Source organism: Haliotis asinina, chromosome 14 (genome assembly GCF_037392515.1).
Source record: "Haliotis asinina isolate JCU_RB_2024 chromosome 14, JCU_Hal_asi_v2, whole genome shotgun sequence".
Taxonomy (NCBI): Eukaryota; Metazoa; Mollusca; class Gastropoda; order Lepetellida; family Haliotidae; genus Haliotis; species Haliotis asinina.
The window spans coordinates 1,963,934-1,989,649 of record NC_090293.1 but is presented as its reverse complement, the minus strand read 5'-3'; the positions used below and the strand labels follow the sequence as shown (position 1 = coordinate 1,989,649).

The window sequence follows — 25,716 nt, the reverse complement described above, 5'->3', positions numbered from 1 at the left end:
TCCGCCTTTACGAAAAAGAATTATGTGTGTTAAGGCTGACATTTATTTTTCATGATGGACACTAGCCGTCTAGACTATTCAGTGTTTTTGTCGCTAATTAAATAGGACCAGAAATAGAAATAACATTGTCAGCAAACATAGGCAGTAATGCAATGTAGGCCATGTAAATGAGAAATTAATGTATTCCTTTATGGCACTTTGAACTTTAAGTGTTCAAATCAATGTGCCGAACCTAAGCAGGTTAATGGTGCTTTAATCACCACTCCATATACAATGACATTGTTAGATTTATGCCGATATTAATTTTACCTTCACCCCTTCAGACAAATCTCATGTTGGTCTGATCTCTCCAGTAAAACAGTCTCTTCAGATGGGTCTCATGTAAAGCCAGTCTCTTCAGACGGACCTAGTGTTAAGATAATCTGTTCAGGTAGATTTCATGTTAAGCCAGTCTCTTCTCTTCTAGTGTGAAGATAATCTGTTCAGGTAGATTGCATGTTAAACCAGTCTCTTCAGATGGATTTAACGTTAAGCTAGTCACTTCAGGTGGATCTCATGTTAAGCCAGTCTCTTCAAACAGCCTCATGTTAAGCCATGTTAACTTTCATTTCTTTAGGGCAATCGTGATTGATAACAACAAGCTATAGTCCACAGTGGATGTAGAACTTTATTGACATATTGGTAAACGCCAAATACTTAAAGGTTCCCGTAACAGCACCGCACGGAAAGCATCGTAGGCGTAGGCTAGTAGCGTCATGTTGGTACAGGTAGACGAGTAGTTACTAATGTCATATGTGTACAGGTAGGCTAGTTACTAATGTCATGTTGGTACAGGTAGACGAATAGTTACTAATGTCATGTGTGTACAGGTAGGCTAGTTACTAATGTCGTGTTGGTACAGGTAGACGAATAGTTACTAATGTCATGTGTGTGCAGGTAGGCTAGTTACTAATGTCATGTTGGTACAGGTAGACGAATAGTTACTAATGTCATGTGTGTACAGGTAGACTAGTTACTAATGTCATGTGTGTACAAGTAGTCTAGTTACTAATGTCATGTTGGTACAGGTAGACGAATAGTTACTAATGTCGTGTGTGTACAGGTAGGCTAGTTACTAATGTCATGTGTGTACAAGTAGTCTAGTTACTAATGTCATGTGTGTACAGGTAGACGAATAGTTACTAATGTCATGTGTGTACAGGTAGGCTAGTTACTAATGTCATGTGTGTACAAGTAGTCTAGTTACTAATGTCATGTGTGTGCAGGTAGACGAATAGTTACTAATGTCATGTGTGTACAGGTAGGCTAGTTACTAATGTCATGTGTGTACAAGTAGTCTAGTTACTAATGTCATGTGTGTGCAGGTAGACGAATAGTTACTAATGTCATGTGTGTACAGGTAGGCTAGTTACTAATGTCATGTTGGTACAGGTAGACGAATAGTTACTAATGTCATGTGTGTACAAGTAGGCTAGTTACTAATGTCATGTGTGTACAAGTAGTCTAGTTACTAATGTCATGTGTGTACAGGTAGACGAATAGTTACTAATGTCATGTGTGTACAGGTAGGTTAGTTACTAATGTCATGTGTGTACAAGTAGTCTAGTTACTAATGTCATGTGTGTGCAGGTAGACGAATAGTTACTAATGTCGTGTGTGTACAAGTAGTCTAGTTACTAATGTCATGTGTGTACAGGTAGGCTAGTTACTAATGTCATGTGTGTACAAGTAGTCTAGCTACTAATGTCATGTGTGTGCAGGTAGACGAATAGTTACTAATGTCATGTGTGTACAGGTAAGCTAGTTACTAATGTCATGTGTGTACAGGTGGGCTAGTTACTAATGTCATGTGTGTACAAGTAGTCTAGTTACTAATGTCATGTGTGTGCAGGTAGACGAATAGTTACTAATGTCATGTGTGTGCAGGTAGGCTAGTTACTAATGTCATGTGTGTACAGGTAGGGTAGTTACTAATGTCATGTATGTACGGGTAGAGTAGTTGCTAATGTCATGTGTGTATAGGTTGAGTAGTTACTAATGTCATGTGTGTACAGGTAGACGAATAGTTACTAATGTCATGTGTGTACAGGTAGGCTAGTTACTAATGTCATGTGTGTACAAGTAGTCTAGTTACTAATGTCATGTGTGTGCAGGTAGACGAATAGTTACTAATGTCATGTGTGTACAGGTAGGCTAGTTACTAATGTCATGTGTGTACAAGTAGTCTAGTTACTAATGTCATGTGTGTGCAGGTAGACGAATAGTTACTAATGTCGTGTGTGTACAAGTAGTCTAGTTACTAATGTCATGTGTGTGCAGGTGGAGTAGTTACTAATGTCATGTGTGTGCAGGTAGGGTAGTTACTAATGTCATGTGTGCACAGGTAGGGTAGTTACTAATGTCATGTATGTACGGGTAGAGTAGTTGCTAATGTCATGTGTGTATAGGTTGAGTAGTTACTAATGTCATGTGTGTGCAGGTAGGCTAGTTACTAATGTCATGTGTGTGCAGGTAGGGTAGTTACTAATGTCATGTGTGTACAGGTAGACGAATAGTTACTAATGTCATGTGTGTGCAGGTAGGTTAGTTACTAATGTCATGTGTGTGCAGGTAGGTTACTTACTAATGTCATGTGTGTACAGGTAGACGAATAGTTACTAATGTCATGTGTGTGCAGGTAGGTTAGTTACTAATGTCATGTGTGTGCAGGTAGACAACTACTTACTGATATCATGTGCGCACAGGTCGATAACTAGTTGCTAATGTCATGTATGTACAGGCATATTTCACCAGTAACTACACAGGTAGTCGATCAGGTAACTGTACCTGTAGACTACATCCGTGATTGTTCAGGTAGACGTCATGTACAAATAGATTCCATTAGTGTTTGTACAGGTAGACTACGTCAGTAAGTGTATAGGTAGAATACATCAGTAACTGTACAAGTAGACTACATCGGTAAGTGTATAGGTGGAATACATCAGTATCTGGACAGGTAGAATTTACCAATAACTGTACAGATCGACAACTTCATCAGTAACTGTACAGATAGATTACGTCACTAACTGTGCATGTAGACTACATCTGTAACAGTACAGGTAGACTACCCTAGTAACTGTATAGGTACATTACATCAGAAACTGTATGGGTAGACTACATCAGAAACTGTGCAGGTAGACTACCCTAGTAACTGTACAGGTAGGCTACAGCCTCATCTGTACAGGTATGCTACACCAGTAACTGTATCGGTAGATTATATCTGTAAGTGCACAGGTAGACTGCATCAGAAACTGTACAGGTAGACTGCATCAGAAACTGTACAATTACACTACATCAAAAACTGTATAGGTAGACTGCATTAGAAACCTGTACAGAAAGACTACATCAGAAACTTGTAGACTGTAACTTTACAGGTAGGCTACATCCTCATCTGTACAAGTAGGCTACATCAGTAACTGTACATGTAGACTACTTCAAAACTATACAGGTAGACTACTTCAAAACTGTACAGGTAGACTACTTCAAAACTGTACAGGTAGACTACATCAGTAACTGTACAGGTAGACTACTTCAAAACTGTACAGGTAGACTACATCTGTTACTGTACAGGTAGACTATATTAATATTTGTACAGGTTGACAACTGAAGTAAAAGTACACACTGACGAGTCCTCGATATGCTGTACTGAGAGATTACATATTAGCCGCATCATGACAGACATTGCCTAGAACGCAGTATATATTGAGAAGCATGCGGTCATGATGACCTTGCCTTAGTTACAGCTCAGTACCTCCACATGTAACTACTCATCACCTCCTAGCCTCTGGCACCAGTCTGTCCAGAACAGCATTGCCTACAGACAGCAATAAACCCCGTCCCACCGACACACATTCAATATTAAATACACGAGAAATGGAGCGTTCACACTCCATTTTGGACGGTCTAGTGACCTGGCTACAGAGTTCCCTAGCCTTCCAGTTCTCATACAAAAGTAGTGTTTAGGTAACGGGAGGGCACTGGGCACCGAAGCTTACAGTGGATATCGCCAAACGAAAATTTCTTTTAGTTCAAGCAATTACAGTACAGTTAATATCGAGGTGTGATGTTCCGTGTATTTGGGACGGCTGTTAGAGGACTTCAACTTCTATTCACCATAGGCTGTATCTTCAACATGTATCGCTGAGAGTTTCCAGTCATGACGTCATACATCGTCAGGGCACGCGGAGATTGCACGGGCTGAGCTCTTTCCTCAGACTAATGGGGACACGTCTCCTGAAACGGAGATATCTATCAATCTCAGATTTTGTTTCAGTCGACGAAGTGCCAGTAAAATATTCAGTTTTGTCAGCACTCTTCAAAGACAACTGAATTCTGCGTGAGTGAGTGAGTGAGTGAGTTTAATTTTACGCCGCACTCAGCAACATTCGAGTATCGAGTCAGGAGCAGACAGTCCAGTACTGAGCGTCGACCTCCGCAATGAGGATGCGAAGACACGTATATGTGCCAACCACGTGAGCGAGCTTGACCCACCCGATCACGTTAGTCGCCTACTACGACAAGCATAGGTTACTGAAGTTCAGTTCTAACCGTGACCTTCACAGGTCTAATTTAGCGTGAAACATTGCCTTCAAGTACACTGACGCCCAAGATTTCATGAAATTATCATATGATCTGCATGCATAGCGGGGATCTTCTAGACAGTACATTGACACTCTGACCCCGTTTCTGGCCTGATGTAAATCTGTAACATGGGAACAGACCTATCTAACAGCTTGTGCCCGAGTCACAGACGTTCGTCTCACAGTCTCTGAACTGTAAGAGAAGCAAGTCTAGATTCCTTCAAATGGGGTTCCTTTTCTGTTTAAACGGGTTTATTTGTTACTATCAAGTGATATGCGTTCAGAGATAATTTTTTTCTGTTGTCCCAGTAAGGTGACGATCTCACCTCATCATGCGGCACAGCTGTTCCACCAGTCGCATTCTGGCTTCGGGGACGTTCCTCACGCCTCGTTCACTCCAGAGTCGCTCCGCCATGGCACTCACACGGGACCTGCATCACATGAAACAGGTAAACAATGACGGCAGGTGGGGTTGGAAACATCAGCGTCATCTGCATTCTCAAAGTGGTTATAACCTCTGTGTTTGGGATTATATGGGAGTCCAGGTATCCTTGTACCAGGGGTACAAAACATTCTCAGCGCTAAGACCAACATACGTCTATGTTGAGGTATGAGACGATCACTATAGCGCTAAGACCAACACACGTCTATGTTGAGGTATGGGCCGATCACTATAGCGCTAAGACCAACATACGTCTATGTTGAGGTATGAGACGATCACTATAGCGGTAAGACCAACATACGTCTACGTTGAGGTATGGGCCGATCACTATAGCGCTAAGACCAACACACGTCTATGTTGAGGTATGGGCCGATCACTATAGCGCTAAGACCAACACACGTCTATGTTGAGGTATGGGCCGATCACTATAGCGCTAAGACCAACACACGTCTATGTTGAGGTATGGGCCGATCACTATAGCGCTAAGACCAACACACGTCTATGTTGAGGTATGGGCCGATCACCTTAGCGTTAAGGTTGTTTTGTATAACGCCATCCTGGAGCCGACATGAGATCAAAGTCAATGACGTGCGAGATTACCCCACAACTAGTATTCAGTGAATACTATTCAGCATATTCATCAGTGTCGGTCGGAGTCATGTACATGAAAACTACTGAGTGTGGTGTTAATTACATTCACCCAATCACATATTAGTCTCGATATACACAGGCTATTCAGTATCAGCGTCACTGCCTCACTAACTCAGTGACACTCCCACAACAAAGTAACCATCCAGTTACTCATTCCTACAGCATGACCAGTTTGAGAACTATAAGCACTAAGAGTACATGTACTAGGACAGGAGAGTGTGCATCATACAGAAGGTGGAGCCACTCAGATAACCATATAATCAGACCAGATCATGTCGACATTCAGCGGTCGTATGACCTACCTACCAGCCTCTGTTACAATCTGAGATGTCGTCAATTAAAAATAAACGATGTCGTTAACGCTTTCTCAGACTATAATCTTCCACAGCGGAACAAGACGCAATATAACAATCCATATGTCGTTACCCGACATGCAGATGCGATGATGTTCATGTATCACTGGTGACCGATGGTCCAGACTGCATTATGCACAGAAGGCCACCGCTGGAATATGTGTGGCGTTAAACAACAATCAAACAAAAACAAACCTCATCCCCGTGTCTTCTCACCCACATTTTACATTGTCAAACCATATTTCCAGATCATTATGCGACACGCCCACACATGGAATCTGCCCAACCCACGCACCCCAGCACAAACATATATCTGCACTACCTAACGCTGGGTAACTCACCACAGAGCCTGTTCAAGGTTAGAGTTCACTAGGTGTTCACCTGAGAGGCAGGTCTCCCCGCCAACCACCAGCTCTCCCTCAGCGACTGCAACTACAATCAGAATACACAAGTGCGCAACAATATACATAGATATATAATTTTCACGAAGTGAGTTTAGGATTTGTAAAATTTGACAGGCAAATGCAAAATCATCTCTGCTCTGTGTACACAATTTCAGTTCACATTTCCACCATGTTTAAGGTGTTCAAGGCACTGTACATACGTTGATTAAATTGTTGCCAATCGAAAAATAAGCAACGAACAATTAAACAGAAATAAAGTGATTGTTGGTAGGATTATTCCTCACAAATGTGCAGGATTTGACTTGAATATTATGACAATTTAATTCATGTAAAATTATTTATGCTGCATAAAATTAACATATAAGTATATGGAAATCACATCAAGTGTCCGAATATAACTAGCTCGGGTCCATTGATAACGGACGGAGGGAGGGACGGACGGAGGGACGGGCGGATGGATGGATGGATGGATGGATGAATGGAAGGTCAGATAGATCCGTCTAGATCCACCACTCTATAAACCGGTAAGAATTTTCGTCTTCTTTGTCTTATATGTGATTTCTCGATATACACTCAGTGTCCTTACCCCAACGACCCTGTCACCATCGGTGGTATATGCATCGTTGATGCCCGCGTCATGTGTGGAAGTTTGAAAAAATACATGTATGTCTGGAATGTATGATACTGTAGTTTTTTAAACAAATGTTAAATTCGTCAGAGATGTTTTTGTTTTTATTTCAGAATTTCGGTAACATATTTCAAAATTTCAACTTGTCTAAAAATCTGGATAAATTAGTATGTTAAGGCGCTACACGCCCACGGCTTTGTACAGCCGACAAACGGCGCATATTTTGCACACAATGGAAGGAACGTGGACGTCAGTTACTACCACTGCTCGCGCCCCTCTGCTCCAGAAACAACGCCCCTCTAGATAAAGACCCGTTGTTCTCAATAACTGAATTCCTGCTAGAGATAGCAACATCCGGCCATGGAGGACCATGGGAGTTCAGTTGGTATGATTAACTCGGATATGTCGACAACATCTGCTAAAGAAATAAATAAGCATGTAATGTTACCAAAATAACTTTTTCTCCGAGTGGCAATGGCTGGTGGATGTATCAATGTGCGGTGGTGAGGCTGTCTGACCTGACATGCAATGGGTCACGCAGCACAGATGAAGCTCACAGTTCAAGAAGTGTATTAATGCTCCTGGGCTGCTGGACCCTCACAGATAAACTGGCTTGTATTCATTGTGTAAACAATGCGTCTTGTTTCCCATTAATGTTCCACATTCAACATTATGAAGTTTATGTCCGTAGCGGGCAATACGTACGGGGAAGTAGATGTTTTGCAGGGAAGATTCCAGAGGGACCTTGCCTTCTTCACAAACATCATGTGTTTCGGTGCATTGATGTAAACTGCGTTGCAGACTGGCAGCACGGACAATCGCATAGAAAACAACATTTCGTCATGCCTGATGTATGTCTGAAGACACTGGAGCCACGTCGCCCAGAGATCTTAGATGGTGGAATTCCTTAGACGTAGTCCGAATCTCAGACATCTCTGGTCACGTTTCAAGGGTACGGCAATGTCCTTTACATGGCTGAAGCCCTTGGTCGTAGGTTGAATCACAGGCCATAGTTCGAATCTCAAAATCGTATGGTTACGTTTCGAGGTTTACCAACTCACCCCCGTCGTTCGTAAGAGATTCAACGGATATCCCGCATACGTCTTTCCATACGACAAATAACGCTTATAGTGGTGTTTAGATTAACCATCGCTGAAGCGAAGACACTGGTTTGTTATCTTCTTACGTGTTCACTGTCCAATACAACCTGTAAGGACTGACTTATGGATTGTTTGAATGCGACATTCCTTCACAAACACCTGTCTCCATGTCACAAGTTCTGGTGCCTCTAGAGCATTAATTTGTCACCACCTTGGTGATACTAGCGTAGCAGAACATACTTACTTTATAACCTGTTTAGCATGATATTTAGTTGAGGATACACGTAGAAACATCTGTACAAACGGTCGATGAGTCGATGGGTGGGTGTTTCGGTGGGTCAGTGGTTCGCGTCATACCAATTGTTACCATGTCACCAGACATTAAAGACTCAGGATCGGCCGGTTCGCACTCTTGATAATAAATGAGTGTGTCTTCACACACTGTATCCATGTGGGGAATCGAACCCAGGTCTTTGGCTTGGCGGGCGAACGCTTTAACCTCTAGGCCACCCCACCGTCCGAGGAAGCCGCGGTTTCCATGTGAAACATGGCTCGACGATGAGCCGGCACATCTCGACTGAGCTGGCAATTCACAACTGGGATAGGGCTGGACTCCACTGTCCTCGTGTAAGCCAGTGCTTTGTGTATATATACTACGCTTCCACTGCCCTATATGTTCCTAAGATGTACTGTGCAAACAATGACTTATGTGTTCTTAAGATGTACAATTCCACCCACTGACCATGATGTCCCTGGGGTGTACAGTTCTACCCCCTGCCCTGTATGTTTCTGAAATGTAAGTTCTACCCACTGCCCTGTATGTCCCTTAGATGTACAGTCCAACCCACTGCCCTGTAGGTCCTATAGATGTACAGTCCAACCCACTGCCCCGTATGTCCCTGATTTGTACAGTTCCATCCACTGCCTCGTATGTCCCTGAGTTGTACAGTTCCACCCACTACCCTGTATGTCCCTGTGTTGTACAGTTCCACCCACTGCCTCGTATGTCCCTGAGGTGTACAGTTCCACCCACTGCCCCGTATGTCCATGAGTTGTAACAGTTCCACCCACTCCCCTGTATGTCCTTGTGTTGTACAGTTCTACCCACTGCCCTGTATGTCCGAGGTGTACAGTTCCACCCACTACCCTGTATGTCCCTGAGTTGTACAGTCCCACGCACTGACCAGTATGTCCGAGGTATACAGTTCCACCCACTGACCTGTATGTCCCCGGATGTACAGTTCCACCCAATACCCTGTATGTCACTGAGGTGTACAGTTCTACTCACTGACCTGTATGATCCAGTGGATCAGCCAAATAGAACATGGGCCAGTCCATACCGGATGTGACGTAGTTCAGACACCACGGACTCGAGTAGATGACCCGATGACCTCTGCTAACCGCTAAGGAAATAGCGGCCTTGGGATAAGGTTTCAAGATTTGAATTATGGCTTGCTCGTCAATCTGAATTAAATAAAAGTTAGAAAATTATTGTAGCAAAGACTACAAACAGTGTGGAGTGAACTGTATTACTACAAAATACTGTGCGCACATTCACCTACGAGACGGTTTTGTGCAGGGCCTGAAGCTTGGGTTATTGTCTGAAGACCGTGGAACCAAGGCATCCAGGGCAAAGCTGTGTCTGCCCCTAGCACTGTGGTTCCGATCATTATTCAATGAAGTATAGGGTATAAATCCACCTGTGTGACGGCTTGATATACGGCCTAGAGATTTACCATGTTGGTGAAACAAATGGATACATTTATGGTGCTCACAGATACAGAATTGTAACTGGAGGAATCTGGGATACGAAACCAGGTAGGTTTCTTTACAGAAAGATTAGCCTGCTGTCTGTCGGGCAGTGGACATCTACAGCGGCGTTTATCGCATCCGTCATCTGCTCTCCTTTAGATATTTAAACACGTTACGTAACTGGGAGTGTTACCTAGTGTGTTACCTAGTTGCCGTGTAAAGACAAACTGACATAACGAGGAGCAGATGAGACAAACCAGCTCCAGCATCATACCCGAGTCAGGTCATTTGTCCGATGATCTACTGATTTGCTTAACCCATCTGTTATATTATTTCAGACTTCTGTGAACGGCCATTGATTCCGACTACACGTGAAGCAGGGCAATCGGTAAGTAACGTACGTCTACTGTCTTGCTGCCATCGTTACGAAACGTATGAATGCTTCTGTACCATCCAGCACCTGTTTACATCGTTACAAACGTACTTCAAACTGTCTAGCACATGCCGACATCGTTAGGTAATGTACGGACATTTCTGTGTACTGTCTATCACCTGCTGACATCGTTCGGTATCGTACGTAATTGTCGTTATGTAACACACGAACAATTCTGTGTACTGTCTATCGCCTGCTGATATCATCACGTACTGTATGCAGCTGTCGTTAGATACAACATACAAACACTTTTGTGTACTGTCTACCATCTGCTGAGTCTGCTACCGAACACTCTTCACATCTACACGTACGTACACTGACTCCACTGTCCAGTACATCCTGCCAGAACACAAATGTCCTGTTGGCGACCAGCTGACTTACAATACTTGACAATCTGTAAAAAAACAATGTGTTATATTTGGCATTACACCCAGGAAAGAGCTACTCATTGTCCATGATGGTACACAGTCACACATACCACACACAACATAATACATAAGGGATTAAACCAACAGAAATACAGAAATGCAAAATCGCCAACCTCTTGTTTCCTAAGACAAAACCGGAATTGTTTGTTCCCATGACATGTTGTCATGGTAGCGACGTCATGGGTGAGGGAAAGCAGGCACAGGCTAATTGAAGGGCCTTGCAAATCTGATTGAGTTCGATCACAGACTGCATTGTTTGTTTACCGTTATATATCATTGTTATCATTCAAGCAGATAACCATTTCTATAATTACTCAACGACAATGAAGGTTAGTGCAGGGTACAAGCTACGAACTCCACACCTGAGACTCAACTAAAGAAACACTCCCGAAGAGAGTCTTCCAGACTTCTGTCAACAGCAGGATGTCTAACGTCAGGGGAAACGTTCGTTGCATCAATGCATGTGAGGATGATTTTCTTCACACAACCTTTCCAAATCACCTTTTATACACAAAAAAGAGACAAAACGCCTGCCCTGGAACGAAGTGAAGATACGCTATCTTTAACTCTACACAGTCAGTCATGCGCGTCAGGAGGTGTAAGCAACACTCGACCCAGACAGCACCGACATGAACGTCGCGCAAATACATCGTCCTGATCCGTAAACCATGAGTCATTGTCTGACATTCTTTGCCAAACCATTTCTCAAATGATCATAGGTGGTTTTGGACGATTTCGGTTTTTAAACTTGTGCCAATATAATGAGCAAAGGTAATGGTGGCGTTTTTGAACTGCTGGCGACAACCATACGATCCAGTCATGCCAAACACCGTCTGCTTTGATGGCGGAGTGATGCGGTATTGGCAGCTCCCCCTGGCGGAGATGTGCAAGGGAGGTAACCAGCCAATCAGCATCAACGTCGAACACTTAGAAACTGGATGCCTATTTTATTTCCGTGTTTATATTATCGCTGTTTCTTTCATTATCCACTTAGTTTGTTGTGTACGCTGAATGTTAACCCATTAAACCGGGGCTTAAAATAGAGCGTTGGTTGCAGAATTAGATCACTGAAACACTGGATATATATAAAAGAGGGATCATGCCAAGATATATATCTTAGTACGGTCATACGTGACTCCATCATTCATATTACTGAATTACATACTTTACTGGAAGACATGTTACATGATCATGAGCAAAACGAACAACGCACAGTTCTGGGAAATGACGGATGTCGCTACTCTGGCACAATGCAGCAAATGGTTCTGCCTATGGTCAAATTAAGCCACAGGTTTCTCACGACCATACCTGTCACATCTTGGTTTTTGACAACGTTGATTACAAACGCTCACTCCCCCAAATCTCATCTTAATTATTTTGAGTGATAATTTCATATTTATGAAGACTGATATGAAACAGAATCACCTACCTGCGAGTGAAATAATTCTGTAATTCTTTGTAATCTTCAATTGTTTCTCTTTCCATGAACCTAGCAATGTCTTTGGATTTTGCCCTGGAAACAAAAAAAATGAGTGTTTAGATTTGGCAGCTAGAGCTATGAACGTTTCTAGGACGGATTGAGTGTGAGTATTTTCTGACAGAAGACAATTGATCTTAGACATACGACCATACTCGTTGATCCAAGGGCTTCATATCAAACATGTATGTAACGCCAATGTAAACGCCGCACACGACATGGACCACGTCCCTTCCCTTAAAAGAACATAGCTTTCAAAATCACAACAAGAAACACTCACCAACACGACATGGGCACATCGTCCCTTCCCTTAAAGAACATAGCTTTCAATGTCACAACGAGAAACACTCACCAACACGACATGGGCACATCGTCCCTTCCCTTAAAGAACATAGCTTTCAATGTCACAACAAGAAACACTCACCAACACGACATGGGCACATCGTCCCCGCCAAGATGCACGTGACGTCCTGGGAACGCTGTTAACAAATCACCCCATAACCGTTCCAACACCGTGTACGTGACGTTACTGCTGACGTCGACCACCCGATGCAGTTTGTCGGCACAGTCGACCATGATGTCAGGGACGCTGTTTCCCCAAGAGGCGGTGTGACCTTGGCGATTTGAAAGTGGTTAGGTAGTGATGACTTATAGGCTGGCATTCGTCAGATGTTGTTCAGTAGTTCAGTATACGTCTTGGAGTTTATATATATATAAGTAAGCGTGAGTGACCCCCATCACTCCCACATGATTTCAAATGAAACCTAGTTGAAACCGAACCCAATCAGATATTTCTACAAGCCCTCACAGTGGAGCCTGTAACGGAATTGACATCTTACCTGGTGAGTCGAGCTCAGGAAGCACCCGGATGCCCCTCTGTCTGGCAAACTCTACGATATCCGCTAAGTCCGCTGCGCTGTACGTCTCCTTGTTGGAATCCTGAGGAAAGTCATACCCAGCGTGTTATTCATATTACAAACAGACAGAGAGACAGAACGTTGTGCATGTAAGAGATAGATAGACAGGCATATCCTATGCTCCATGCCAAAGTATTGAGCCAACAATGGAGAGAGGGACGTCCTACTCTTTACCAGTATCATGAGAAAGAGGTTCCATGGCAGCGTTCGATATTAACGTCGGTCCTTAAATACTTTAACTCAATTTGTTCGTTGTCACATTTTTGTTTGCTGGAAATAGCTTATATAGTAGCTAAAATACACATGCACATTTTGATTAGGACCCACAACATTTTAACCTGAAGCTTTTAAGGGTGAAGGGCAATCTGTGTTCCACGCTGAAGATCTAAAGTCACATCTAAAGGCACAGACAGGAACGTCTGGGATGGTGCAGGTCCAGTGGACAGTACAACTTCCAAACAAGGTGTAGGGTCAACCGCTATGTATCTTGTCCTTGTCAAAGGTACCATCTGGACATTCTGGATCCTGCCGTCGTGCCATGTTATGGTAACATCCCCTTGTCGGTCGTCTGATATCAATGGATGACATCACTTGGCCTCACTAACCCCGTTAGACCAGGGAGGATGTGCTTACATTGTTGTGGGATTTTTTCCCCTCCAAAGTTGGATACTCACCTTGTTCATGAAGCCGGGATATGACTTGCTGACCCAGGGAAAGGACTGGTCATCTACCAGACGCCAATGCAGGACATTCAGCTTATTGTGCTCCATTACCTCCTGGAGGAGACAGTGATAACGTTGAGGAACTAGGGACACATAACAGAAACTAGGCTCACCCAAAGAATAAAACTATAATTGATGATGGTTGTTGTGTTTGTGTTATTTCTCACCAGGACCTCCTTGATGGTTGTTGGATGGAGGTACTGTGTGCCGGTGTTGATCATGACGCCGCGGTGATGGAAACGGGGAAAGTCCACGATGTCGGTGATGTGAACACACGGCTGGAACATACAGTGATCAGATATCAATCTATGGCTCTCAGTGCACTGGTTCCATTATCATGTACATTGGTGTCCTGGAGAAACAAGTACTCTAATGATCGAAGGAAAAAATCAGACAAAGAATCAAGACAATCAACACATATGTGATCACAACTGTCACTTTAATCATAAAATGAGGCAATGAACGCTTAACAAAGGAAACGCTTCCTAAACACTAATGGCGTTTGTGTCTTGTGCCACTTCCACGTGACAGATGGTGAAGCATGGGAAGATGATGGTCATGACAACATGGGCGGGTCAGGTAAGCCAGACAGACACACATATTGCTGCATGTGTTACATCTGCTGATTGTAACCTGCTATATGTACCTGGTGGCAATGACCTGCTGCTATATGTACCTGGTGACATTGACCTGCTGCTATATGTACCTGGTGGCAATGACCTGCTGCTGTATGTACCTGGTGGCAATGACCTGCTGCTATATGTACCTGGTGGCAATGACCAGCTGCTATATGTACCTGGTGGCAATGACCAGCTGCTATATGTACCTGGTGGCAATGACCAGCTGCTATATGTACCTGGTGGCAATGACCAGCTGCTATATGTACCTGGTGGCAATGACCAGCTGCTATATGTACCTGGTGACAATGACCTGCTGCTACATGTACCTGGTGACAATGACCTGCTGCTACATGTACCTGGTGACAATGACCTGCTGCTACATGTACCAGGTGACAATGACCTGCTGCTATATGTACCTGGTGGCAACTACCTGCTGCTACATGTACCTGGTGACAATGACCTGCTGCTACATGTACCTGGTGACAATGACCTGCTGCTATATGTACCTGGTGACAATGACCTGCTCCTATATGTACCTGGTGACAATGACCTGCTGCTACATGTACCAGGTGACAATGACCTGCTGCTATATGTACCTGATGACAATGACCTGCTGCTATATGTACCAGGTGACAATGACCTGCTGCTATATGCATCAGGTGACAATGACCTGCCGCTATATGTACCTGCCTGTGATCTGATAGATATACCAGTTGGGACAAGGTCTCCAGACCTCTCAAAGCGCCCCAGACCTCACCCGCAGTGATGGACGCTGTGTCGTTGCTGATCTGTAATGTGTCTGAAGTGAATAGAGTTCCAGTAAACAGGTGTGTAAGCTTTGGTAATATGATAAATACTTATCTTATTCAGTCTGAATCTTGGCATTTATACTTATTTTCACACAAGGCAGCCGGTATACATTATTTGTCTTGGCATGTAACCTCACAGTTCTTATAGCCAAATGTACAAGTACCTCTTGCGCACAGTATCCGTGTCCATAGGCATACAGTTAAATATTTCGTTGAACTGGCATTCCTTCCTAATAAAACCCCCGAAAATATATATCAACATAGATATATTCGGTTCAGATGTCATGGCTACCATTGTGAAGCACTGACGCATCCACTTATCCGGACTTTGCATACGGAGTACTAATACAGACACACTCAGTAGCAGGTCAAAATCATTGGATCATTGCGTTCATATGCCTCACCATCCCGAACTGTGGGCAGTGTTTCAGTTATATCAGAGGCACAGGCACGAAATGGTGTCGACTGACCAAATAAGTGATTTGAAGTCCCGAGGGACTTAAATTTGTAGGGTGATGTCTGCGCATCCTAAGATAAATCGACAGCCCAATTAAGGCGTTACGGTTATTACGCTAGTGTGATGTTATAAGGTGTACGTACATGTTTCATTTGCAGTTGGTTCTGGATATGCATCACTGCACGAGTACAGCACTGACACTACCACGCTGTGCAGACGAGCAGGATTGCCTTGTTCCACAGAAGGTTCGAACTGCCCCTGGTCCCCAATCACTACTGATAGTGCACTAGGTGGCCGACCCGTAATGATGACGTAGTAGCGTCTCAGTGCCTGTCTGAGTGTCACACAGGTCCGAGAAGACGGGCTAATGACAAACCGGAAGTGACTATCCAACTGATAAAACATGTCTGGGTCAGACCAGAAGTGACGGGGTAATGGCCATGGTTGACCCTGTGTTCTGTTTCTTGTCTCCGTCTTGTAGGCCGCATGCTTGTCACGTGAATAATCTGTAAACATAGCTTTTAATACACAATGTCTTTTTCATACAATGATGTGTGTAACAACAGCCCAATACAAGTGATGAGGTATGGTCCCACACTGCAGAATGAAGGTGTAAGTGGGATTTGTCAGTTTGGAAGGGAGTGAACTAATTGCTACACTGTTCAATGATATTTAAATTATATCACGCACGGACGCTTAATGATAGGGGAGTGCAAGTCTTAGATGTTTAAAACCTGGCAAAGTGCAGTATTCACTGAGTACAGTTCAGACATATCTGAGGTTCGAACCCACTATCAGCACATCCTGGCATAAAGGAGGTGTAACATGGCGCACTGAGACCACAAGGTGCCCCATTACTAAGCAGTATAGACAAGACATACATCACGAGTAGACAATGAAACAAATTGAGGGGGATTATATTCATGGACAACAAAATGGGCTTATTGCAGGGACATATATTTGGGGAAGAATAATTTATCAGAAGTCGTTTTGAAGTTACAGAATATGAATAGGAGAGTTAGACACCAATAAAAACGAGAAACACATCACCTCGCATACAGTGACTGATTTCGCTTACTCAAACTAACCAGAAGAGAAAATATATCGGTTCCAGTTGCACCCTATTGTAGTTAAGCAGCCCACCACAAGCAACACTGCCACCACCTTCACTACAATGACACTGTCATTGGTATCACATCGTTTGCAAATGGTGGTGGAGTAGCTTAGTGGTTAAAGCCTTAACTCGTAACGCCAAAAGCTGGGTTCGATTCTCCACATGGGTACAATGTGTTAAGCCCATTTCTGGTGTCCCATCCGCAGTAATATTGTTGGAATATTGCTAACAGCGGCGTAAATCCATACTCACTTACCGTTTGCAAACTGAAGTTCCGGGACTATAGGAGCTGATTTCATCTGGACATGAGACAAACCTGGAATCTCCAGACGTACCTGGAACCCGTCTCTTGGAGCGACGTCGTTTTGTTTTCGCGTGACCTCTGGTCTGCCACAATGACACGTCCATCCTCTCCTTGACCGGGACGTTCTCCACTGCTTCATACGGTAGCATCTCCTGCAAGATGGCACTCTTCATCTTTCCCCGCCGACCTTCACCCGGGGCGTGATGGTTCCGCCGTCTGGATCGCTTGTAAGACCTTTCCCCTTGGAGCTTCTGAGCTGCAAAGCGAACAGTCAGTGAGCCGAGTTATTTCCGTTGCACAGTTGGTTACGCTTGATGCACCAATAACGATCATTACAACAAAATAAAAACCAGGCATCGAAAAGCCTGCGCAATGTCGACCATGGATTATATTCGGAATATTACGATTAGGACAAGTCTGTCTAAAAGTCCCTGGGCCATTCTGATTTCCATTCCTTAAAGGCCTATATCTGTAATGCAACAGTTCTAAACAGAATGTATAAATGTCTTCAGTCTCCAAATCTCGCAATGGGGTTCCTCCAAATAGGTATATTTGTTTGTATCAGAGTTATATAAGTTCAGAGGCAGAGCGTTAGTACTGGTGAGAACAAAACACACTAGACCGATCTCAGCTCAGCTTTGATGGCAGACAAGGGATTATAGTTAGATGGGTGACGAGGTGACAAATACCTGTCACTATCACTATTTAAGAGTAATCCATAAAAAGACACACTCGTGGTTCTAGGAATAGCAACATGAGTTCTGTTGGAAGCAGACAATTCTTTCTCATGGAAGTACAGATTCCAGAACGTTTTTGGTTCGAGCCCCATCGGGAATTCTAACCCGAGCTCCCAGAGTCGGGCATCAAATTACCAGCACACAAAGTCAGCTATTTAACCCACTCAGCCACCGCGACTTCTACAATGTACTTGGGATTACACTTTCTCAGTTAAGTAGAATTTCCAAATGACATTGCGTGTTCCTATCTTGGCAATATATATATGACCCAAGGGACCCAAGTCCCTCACTCACTCCCCGTGTATATCAGACTAGAATATTTACCTTTCGCAAAGACTTGAAGATATCTGAGGTAACGTAACTGTGTTTGAAATGGTCTTCGTTTCAGTAATTTACAAAACCTTACTTGGCTTCCGTTTTAATGTGTGTAGCGTTAGTGAGAGATCTAGGAGAACACGCGGGCCTCTTTGCATAATTGTTGGCATGAAGTGCACGATATTTCCAACATGTGTCTAATAGCCTGATATATTTCACAAAGATGCATCACACTGTTATTAAAGAACCCTTGAAGGTTTGTTCACCTCTAGTGATATGTCGTAATGTTCCCATGGGATATATGTACCACTGTATTTACCAAGATGTCGAGGTATTCCTCAGTGATGTTTTTGTACCTTGCTATCCCAAAGTCGATATGTACCGTACCGTATCCATGTGATCAATGTACCGTGTACCGGGAGACAAGTACCATTCGTAAAGTGATCATTGTACCGTGTACCGGGGCACAAGTATCGTTCGTAAGTGATCAATGTACCGTGTACCGGGAGACAAGTACCATTCGCAAGTGATCGTTGTACCGTGTACCGGGGGACAACTCACTATATGTTACATATTTACAAATGGTTACATCGGAGATGAATTTCTACACAAACTTAGGGGAACCAACTGCAAACTTTATGCAGTTGCACGAGTTGCAGTTTATGAGTTGCGTGAGGAGCATGCGTCAAATTTGCTGAAAAGCATGTGCAGATATCGTACATGTGAACATCTGCGTTTTGGTGTGAAGGTTTGTTGAGAATTTGCTAGTTTACACCTAGTTTTATCATTTATTGAACATATGTCAATAATCGCTTCAGTGTTACAAATTTGTTTTACAATACATCAGTTCATGTGTAAACAGTAACCTGACACAGTGTGGAAGATTTTGCCAAATCTAGTTTAGAACAGCTGACTGTAGTAAGTGGCAGCATTTACACTAGTGAGTGTACACTGGGTAGTACATGATGTTCCCAGGGCAGATTCGTAATGTGATCTGACTAAAGAATATCTGCACAAAGACAGCTTGGGATAAATAAACAAAGATGTCCGTATCTGTATGATTTTGAAGTCACGAAAACAGATAAGCGCCGCTATTTTCCCAATTAATGTCGAAAGTGTCTGGCCATCAGTAAGGAGTCCAATTGTTATTAGTTTCTCGATGGTCATTTTGATATTGACGCCATGAGTTCCCTAGTCTCGGCATACTGTGATGTACCCAAGTGATACTTCAGAAAATTTAGCATGATGCTCCCAAGCAATATTTGTATACCAGGCACACATAGATTTCTCGCTAACTTCAATACATAAATAATGCAGTTATAGCGCAAACAAACAGGATGAGTCAAACTATGGCACGTTTATAGCTTGTGCTGAATCAGGACATAAAGACCCTGCTCCTGACATAGACTTCTGAGGCATATCTGCAGATAACGGTTGGCATGTTCAGACTGAAAAACAGAAACACCGAAACATTATAACCCAGGAAACACTTTCAATCTTATTTGTAGTAATCATTTGACAGAAATAGCATGTCCAGATAATGGTAGACATTCATTACTCGAGTGTATGTAAACAGGAGTCTGACCCTGTACAAGTGCTCGTACCGTTGAAAAAAAGATGCTTTAACGGATGAGGGAGAACTTGGGCGGAGTGAGTGAGTGAGTGAGTGACTAAGTTTTAATGCTGTTTTGAACATTACTCAAGTTATACCATTCTCAGACGTTTTCCACTTAAGTGAAATGTTATAGTGTGTAACAATATCCAGCTTTGCATGGAATGGGTGGGATTTACGAGGTATAGCGAGCAACAGAGGTAAGATACTTTGATGATGACAACTTCTTTATCATTTTATGATGCAACACAAACGTGCACCGTAACATAGAAAAGATGTCAAAAGAATCTTAACTTTCTCGAAACTCACCAATTTCTAAGTGCCAGATCACCTGGTAAGGGTGAATAGTTCCCCGGTACAAGTGTCAGGACATCTGGAGCAGGTGAATTACCTTGTTTGCAGGGGAGTAAAAACTGACCCTCAGAGTGGTCAGTTCGTCTAAAGACATTAGCACCCATGCTTGTTCGTGAATATATAGCTACACTGTCCGTTGACTATGGTCAAATATATTCACTACTTCAGATGTGTCTACACTTAGCTATGCTACGGAGAAGCGCTGAGAGGCGCGCACTTACGTCAGTTACGGTATACATGTATATTACAACTTATGCCTTGGGTAGATTCTGGCAGAGCTGTGTCATGTTAAACTGACAGCTCCATGTACTAGGATCTTGGCTCATCATGCCTTGCCTTGGCAAAAATATACAAAATGAACGATTCTTCTTCATCCTAGTGATATGGCACCTCTGATGTTTCAATTCCCACAAGTTAAAACATTGATTACACGAATCTCGCCTTGTCTGGTGACTGGGTTCCATCCTATTGCGCAATAGCTAGTAAATAGCCAGTCCAGAATTTCACAAATGACATTATTTGATGCATCTAAACATCCAACACTAAGCTCATTCAAATCTTTGAAAACACGTCGTACAGCGTGCTCAGCAATTTGCTCAAACGGAAATCTGAGAAATCGTGAAAATCGCAAACGAAGCTCGGCTGCTAGAAAGGTTTGACGGTCTGGAACGAACTTGATATTATATCAATTTCTTTGCACGCTACAAAAGTACACTGAATAAGCGTAAAAACACATAACAGGTATACCTAGTGAGCCAGATGAATAGCGAATCACTGATCCACCTCTTCAAACAGGGACAGTTTGTGACGTCTTTGTCAACGATATGCCATCTAAACTCGACATCAATCATAGAAATAAGATTTTTTTAAAAAAAGAAATTGTAAATAGCCTCTTCCCCTGAAACAAGGACTTGGGCTTTAGTGTCACCATAGCTGCTTGTGGTGTTTTATTTCACTTTCACACGGGAAAAATCGGAACGGCTTAAAAGGAGGTCAGTTGGTTAATAGGACTGGGTCTGCGTGGCTCACGGACGTACGTTGTGTCACAGGCACTGGCTGGCAAACTAAGAAACATAATCAAAGCGAACCTGGATTGGAACCAAAGATGATAGGCTTTGCGCGCGTACACGTGAAAAGAACGCGACTTGGCACAGCAGGCTGCCGCGTCCCATACGACTGGACAGCTTTATAGGCTCCAGTGTTGGACGAAAGACCAAAAGGAGCGGTGTCTAGCAACGTTAACTCTTCCAAGGAACCCTGGATTTCGAACCCAGTTTGCAACGCCATTCCCACCAATAACATGGTTGAGTTACTGCCGATGCGTCGTTAACTTTGAACACCCACAAGAAACATTCTGACCAAACAGGACTGGTTCAGATATTCTGATTAGATATTACGAAGGCAGGGCTGGGCCACTTTCCACAAAACGATCCTAGTGTTGCGACTGTTGTAAGTGTAAGGTAAAGATTGGATGCTAAGATCATCTAAGAATTATGAACATACGATGGAATGAGACGTACGGATTGTCCGGCAGAGACCCTAGCGGTACAGTGACCGCAATTCACGTATTTTGAACACATAAAACTGTATACAAACATGATACAATGGGGGTGATTACAAACCATGTCGAGGAACATGTGGCAGTGGGGTTTGATAGCTGCTTGCTTGTTGTAAGCGTAAGAGACACAGGGCGAAACAGCAGCCATAGAAAGTATGTTGATTCAAGTCTCATGTGACATATGTTCGGTTCGTTTATTCACGTTTGTCGGTGTAACTGTTAGTGACTTTACACAGATGAAGCTGGACAGGATTAATGCATTTGTCTATATAACACTAACGTGTGTGTGAAGGTCCGTGGGTGGAATGCTTGTACTAGTTGGAACTTATGTCGGTCTTATAATGCTTATCAATTGGGATACCACGGCGAACTTTGACATGGGAACATCACATGGGCAGGGATACGGACGTTCCGTGTCTGTGTTCATCCCCTTGCCGCAGAGCACAAGGCGGGGTAACAATCAGTACCAGTTTTCAGAGAAACCACCGCCCTGTGGCCTTTCTCTTTACCGGCCACCCACGGGCATGAGACACCTCCCCGTGACCAAAGGTTACAATCAGGGAAATCTTGATCCCAAACAGTGATGAGCGAATCCCGACACAACTAAGGGATGCAAACCTCAAACTGAATGTCACAGACTGGTGACACGCTCCCATAAGGCCTGTTGACATCTAGTATCTCCCGAGTAACGCCCTTCCCTGGTTTCTTCATCATTATCCTCTGAACTGCATCTTGCCAATCATCCACTAATGCCAGTGAAATTAATCACCCTAATACTACCTGAGCACCACTATCACCAGAATTAGTGACGTAATAAAAGAAACTGAATGAGCAATATGGGTGCCGCTCGGTTATTCGTGTCGCTCAGAGCCACACACCAGTGTGTGGAGATTCGGGGGCAGCAACGTGGGCTTGATATCAGAAGGACGTTACGACCTATGGATATGGCTTCCTCGCATCAGGAAGCTATTCGTCTAAACTAAGCAGCGCAGCTAAATACCGCCCATTCCGAACATACGGCCGCATCGCTGCTATACAGACGCCGCTAGCATTCTCACGGTGCAGGCCATTCTTGTTCACCGCTGATGACACAAGCCAATGCAAGAGGACGTCCATTTTGTTTGTTTTGTTGGAAAACGATAACATGTTGAAGTGTCCAGTTCACAGAACAGATAAAGAGCTCACCATATATGTGATCTGCTAATGTTAAGATCTATTTGACAAACCGAATACAGAGATCTAACATCAAACGCAAAATCTTTAGTTCTATGCGTATTCAAATAGGAAAGACAATTTACACAATTTACAGTAGTGACCGTGCATGCACAGGAACACAGAACAGGCGTTATCATGTTCAGGAAATGAAGCTACGTTTTCATAGTTTGGTACTGCTTGAATATTTTGAGATACTTGCCTAAAAGTACAATATGCGATGATTCACGAGCGTTTAAGAATGTGATAGCACCTAGATAAATCACCATTGGTGTTCACAATACATCACGCGACGCCCGCAGTACATCAGATCACAAATACAGCTCATTGCTGTCTACTTCCTGCATGGCTATTCAGTTGACGTTTAACCCAACACAAAATGTTTTACTGACAACAGGTTTCACAACTACATTACTTTGAGTCACTTGTTTCACTGTCCTCGATTGTCTCATGAAAGCGTGTACATGTCTCCCAGTCGTTGTCAGCATTCAATGAGGGCGTCTCAACCGAAATGGGTGAGTGAGGGAAGTAAGCAATGTTTCATCCACTCAAGAATCATCTCGACATACTCGAGTGTGCAGACGAAACTAAGAACCAGGAAACGAATAACGGTGACACGCATTCGTCCAGGAAACGAATAACGGTGACACGCATTCGTCCAAGTCACATAACCAGTTTCCGGTTCAGTGAAGACAATGATCGAGTTATGTGAGTGAGTGAGTATGGTTTTACGCAGCTTTCAGCAATATTCCTGCAATATCACGGTCGGGGACACCAGAATGGCTTCACACATTGCACCCATGTGGGGAATCGAACCCGCGCCTAGGGTGTGACGAGCGAACACTTTAACCACTAGACTACCCCACCACCCAGTGTAAACAATGAAGGACATGTATGTATGTAGACAAGACTTGCTGAATCCTTTTTTAGCTCATTGGAAATGTTATCATTGAAAGTGTGGACGTATTGATCTGACAGTTGCCGGACATGATGGATGTTTGGTCTTCTAGGAATGAGCTGAGCATATACACACGTTTGGCTAACATCAGCCCAAAATGTGGGCTTTCCTTCTTTGACTGTAGTTCTGTATACATTTCTACACATACTGTACTCCTATAGTACTAAACATTACTTATTGTATATGTCAGGAATACATGTCTGAAATCCCTCTACTTGATTTTCATCTTGGAAGAGCCTTATCGACGTATTGAATCCTAAGGTATGCGTCTCTTACATCACAATCACTCACTCACACACACACACACACACACACACACACACACACACACGCGCGCGCGCACACACGTACACACACGTACACGCTTGCAACACAGGTGATGCTAGATCCATTGAGCTCGTTAGGACCTTATCATGTCATGTTCATGCAGTTTGTGTTCAGATATCAACAGCACAAATTTCAACTTGACTTGACATCAGGTGTCATTTATCAGATGCATCCATCATTGGAGAAACATCTTATAAGACTCATTGTTTACATTGTAGGTAGTTGATATTCCAGTTCAGCTAACGTAAACTTTCAGACAGATACTCTGCAAACAAAAGTGCATTTAAAATGACAAAATTACATTCCATTTCAGTGTTATAACTCTAAATAACAATATATAAGAAACATTATCAGTATGATTTCAACTTACCTGCCATACACCCAGTGGCCAGAAGCAACAGTGTCAATAATAAATTGATATCCATATTTTAATATGACAACTTGGATTCAGGCATGTGACTGTGACTGTAGAACACGGATGTGAAGAACGCTGTGTGAAGCTTGGGTTGCCGTGACGTCATCACAGAGGCTCGCGCTGGGTCAGAAGACGATTATGTATAGGGCAAGATGACATTTTGTAAATTCCAACTTTTTAAAAAAAATGCTACAAAGAAGGTAAACATGTGAAATGAACTATTGCTGTGTAGCAGCCGGAAACGACTGGTCCCACTGCACATTCCGCTCGTAGAGCCAGTGGGTGCTCCTCGTTCACACATGCTGAATGGGGGTACCGTCAAACCTAGCTGTAAGGAAACTTGTGTTTTGCTGCTATGTGCACCTTCGAGACCACAGGGCCATCCGAATGGAAGTTGTGATATATTGTACTTGAGGTTCAAGTATTGTCAACCCACCGGACTACAGACCGCCGCCAGGGTGGGGTAGAAGTGTCTGCCCGGTGGGCGGACGTTCGCTGATTCATAGAGGTGTTAACGTATGCTACTTGTTGTTACCAGACCTGAGATGAATTTAATGGTAAACTATGGCACAAGGTCAGCAAGCGGGCTCTTTGGTGACATAGGTTATGAAATACTCATTATAGGACAAAGATTTCATTCATATTGGGCCAACCATTCATATTGATCCATTGCATGCTAAATTTTAAGTCATATCTGATGTGAGCAAAATTAGCCTGGAACACGAAACGTTATTTAATGAAAAGCCACCAGGTAGCACAAACATTCTAATCACTGCATAACTATTTGTGCATATCCTCGTGTACACCATCATGGGGAAAGTCTGCAATAGCTGACGTAAATTTATTTCAATTATTACCGTTGTGAGGGTGACTAAACGGCTGACACCACGAGGGTATACTAATTTAATACGCGCGTAATGTATTAGGCATGGCGAAGATAATCAAAATAAGTACAATTATTGTTTTTAGATAGAAATAATTGTCCTAGGCCAGTTAAT

The 25,716-nt window shown here is 43.2% G+C and overlaps 1 protein-coding gene across 1 annotated transcript; it reads right to left on the bottom strand.

Moving 5' to 3' along the window:
• Positions 1 to 649: 649 nt before the first annotated feature.
• Positions 650 to 24,799, bottom strand: LOC137262133 (beta-hexosaminidase subunit alpha-like). Its single transcript, XM_067799911.1, has 14 exons — positions 24,674 to 24,799; positions 17,262 to 17,486; positions 15,956 to 16,318; positions 15,233 to 15,345; positions 14,094 to 14,204; positions 13,879 to 13,980; positions 13,127 to 13,226; positions 12,712 to 12,901; positions 12,240 to 12,323; positions 10,698 to 10,776; positions 9,490 to 9,661; positions 6,407 to 6,497; positions 4,946 to 5,050; positions 650 to 4,272 (listed from the first exon to the last, which is right to left on the bottom strand). Exons 1-14 carry the CDS (start codon positions 24,726 to 24,728, stop codon positions 4,212 to 4,214), a joined length of 1,851 nt encoding a protein of 616 aa, XP_067656012.1. The 5' UTR covers positions 24,729 to 24,799; the 3' UTR covers positions 650 to 4,211.
• Positions 24,800 to 25,716: the final 917 nt, after the last annotated feature.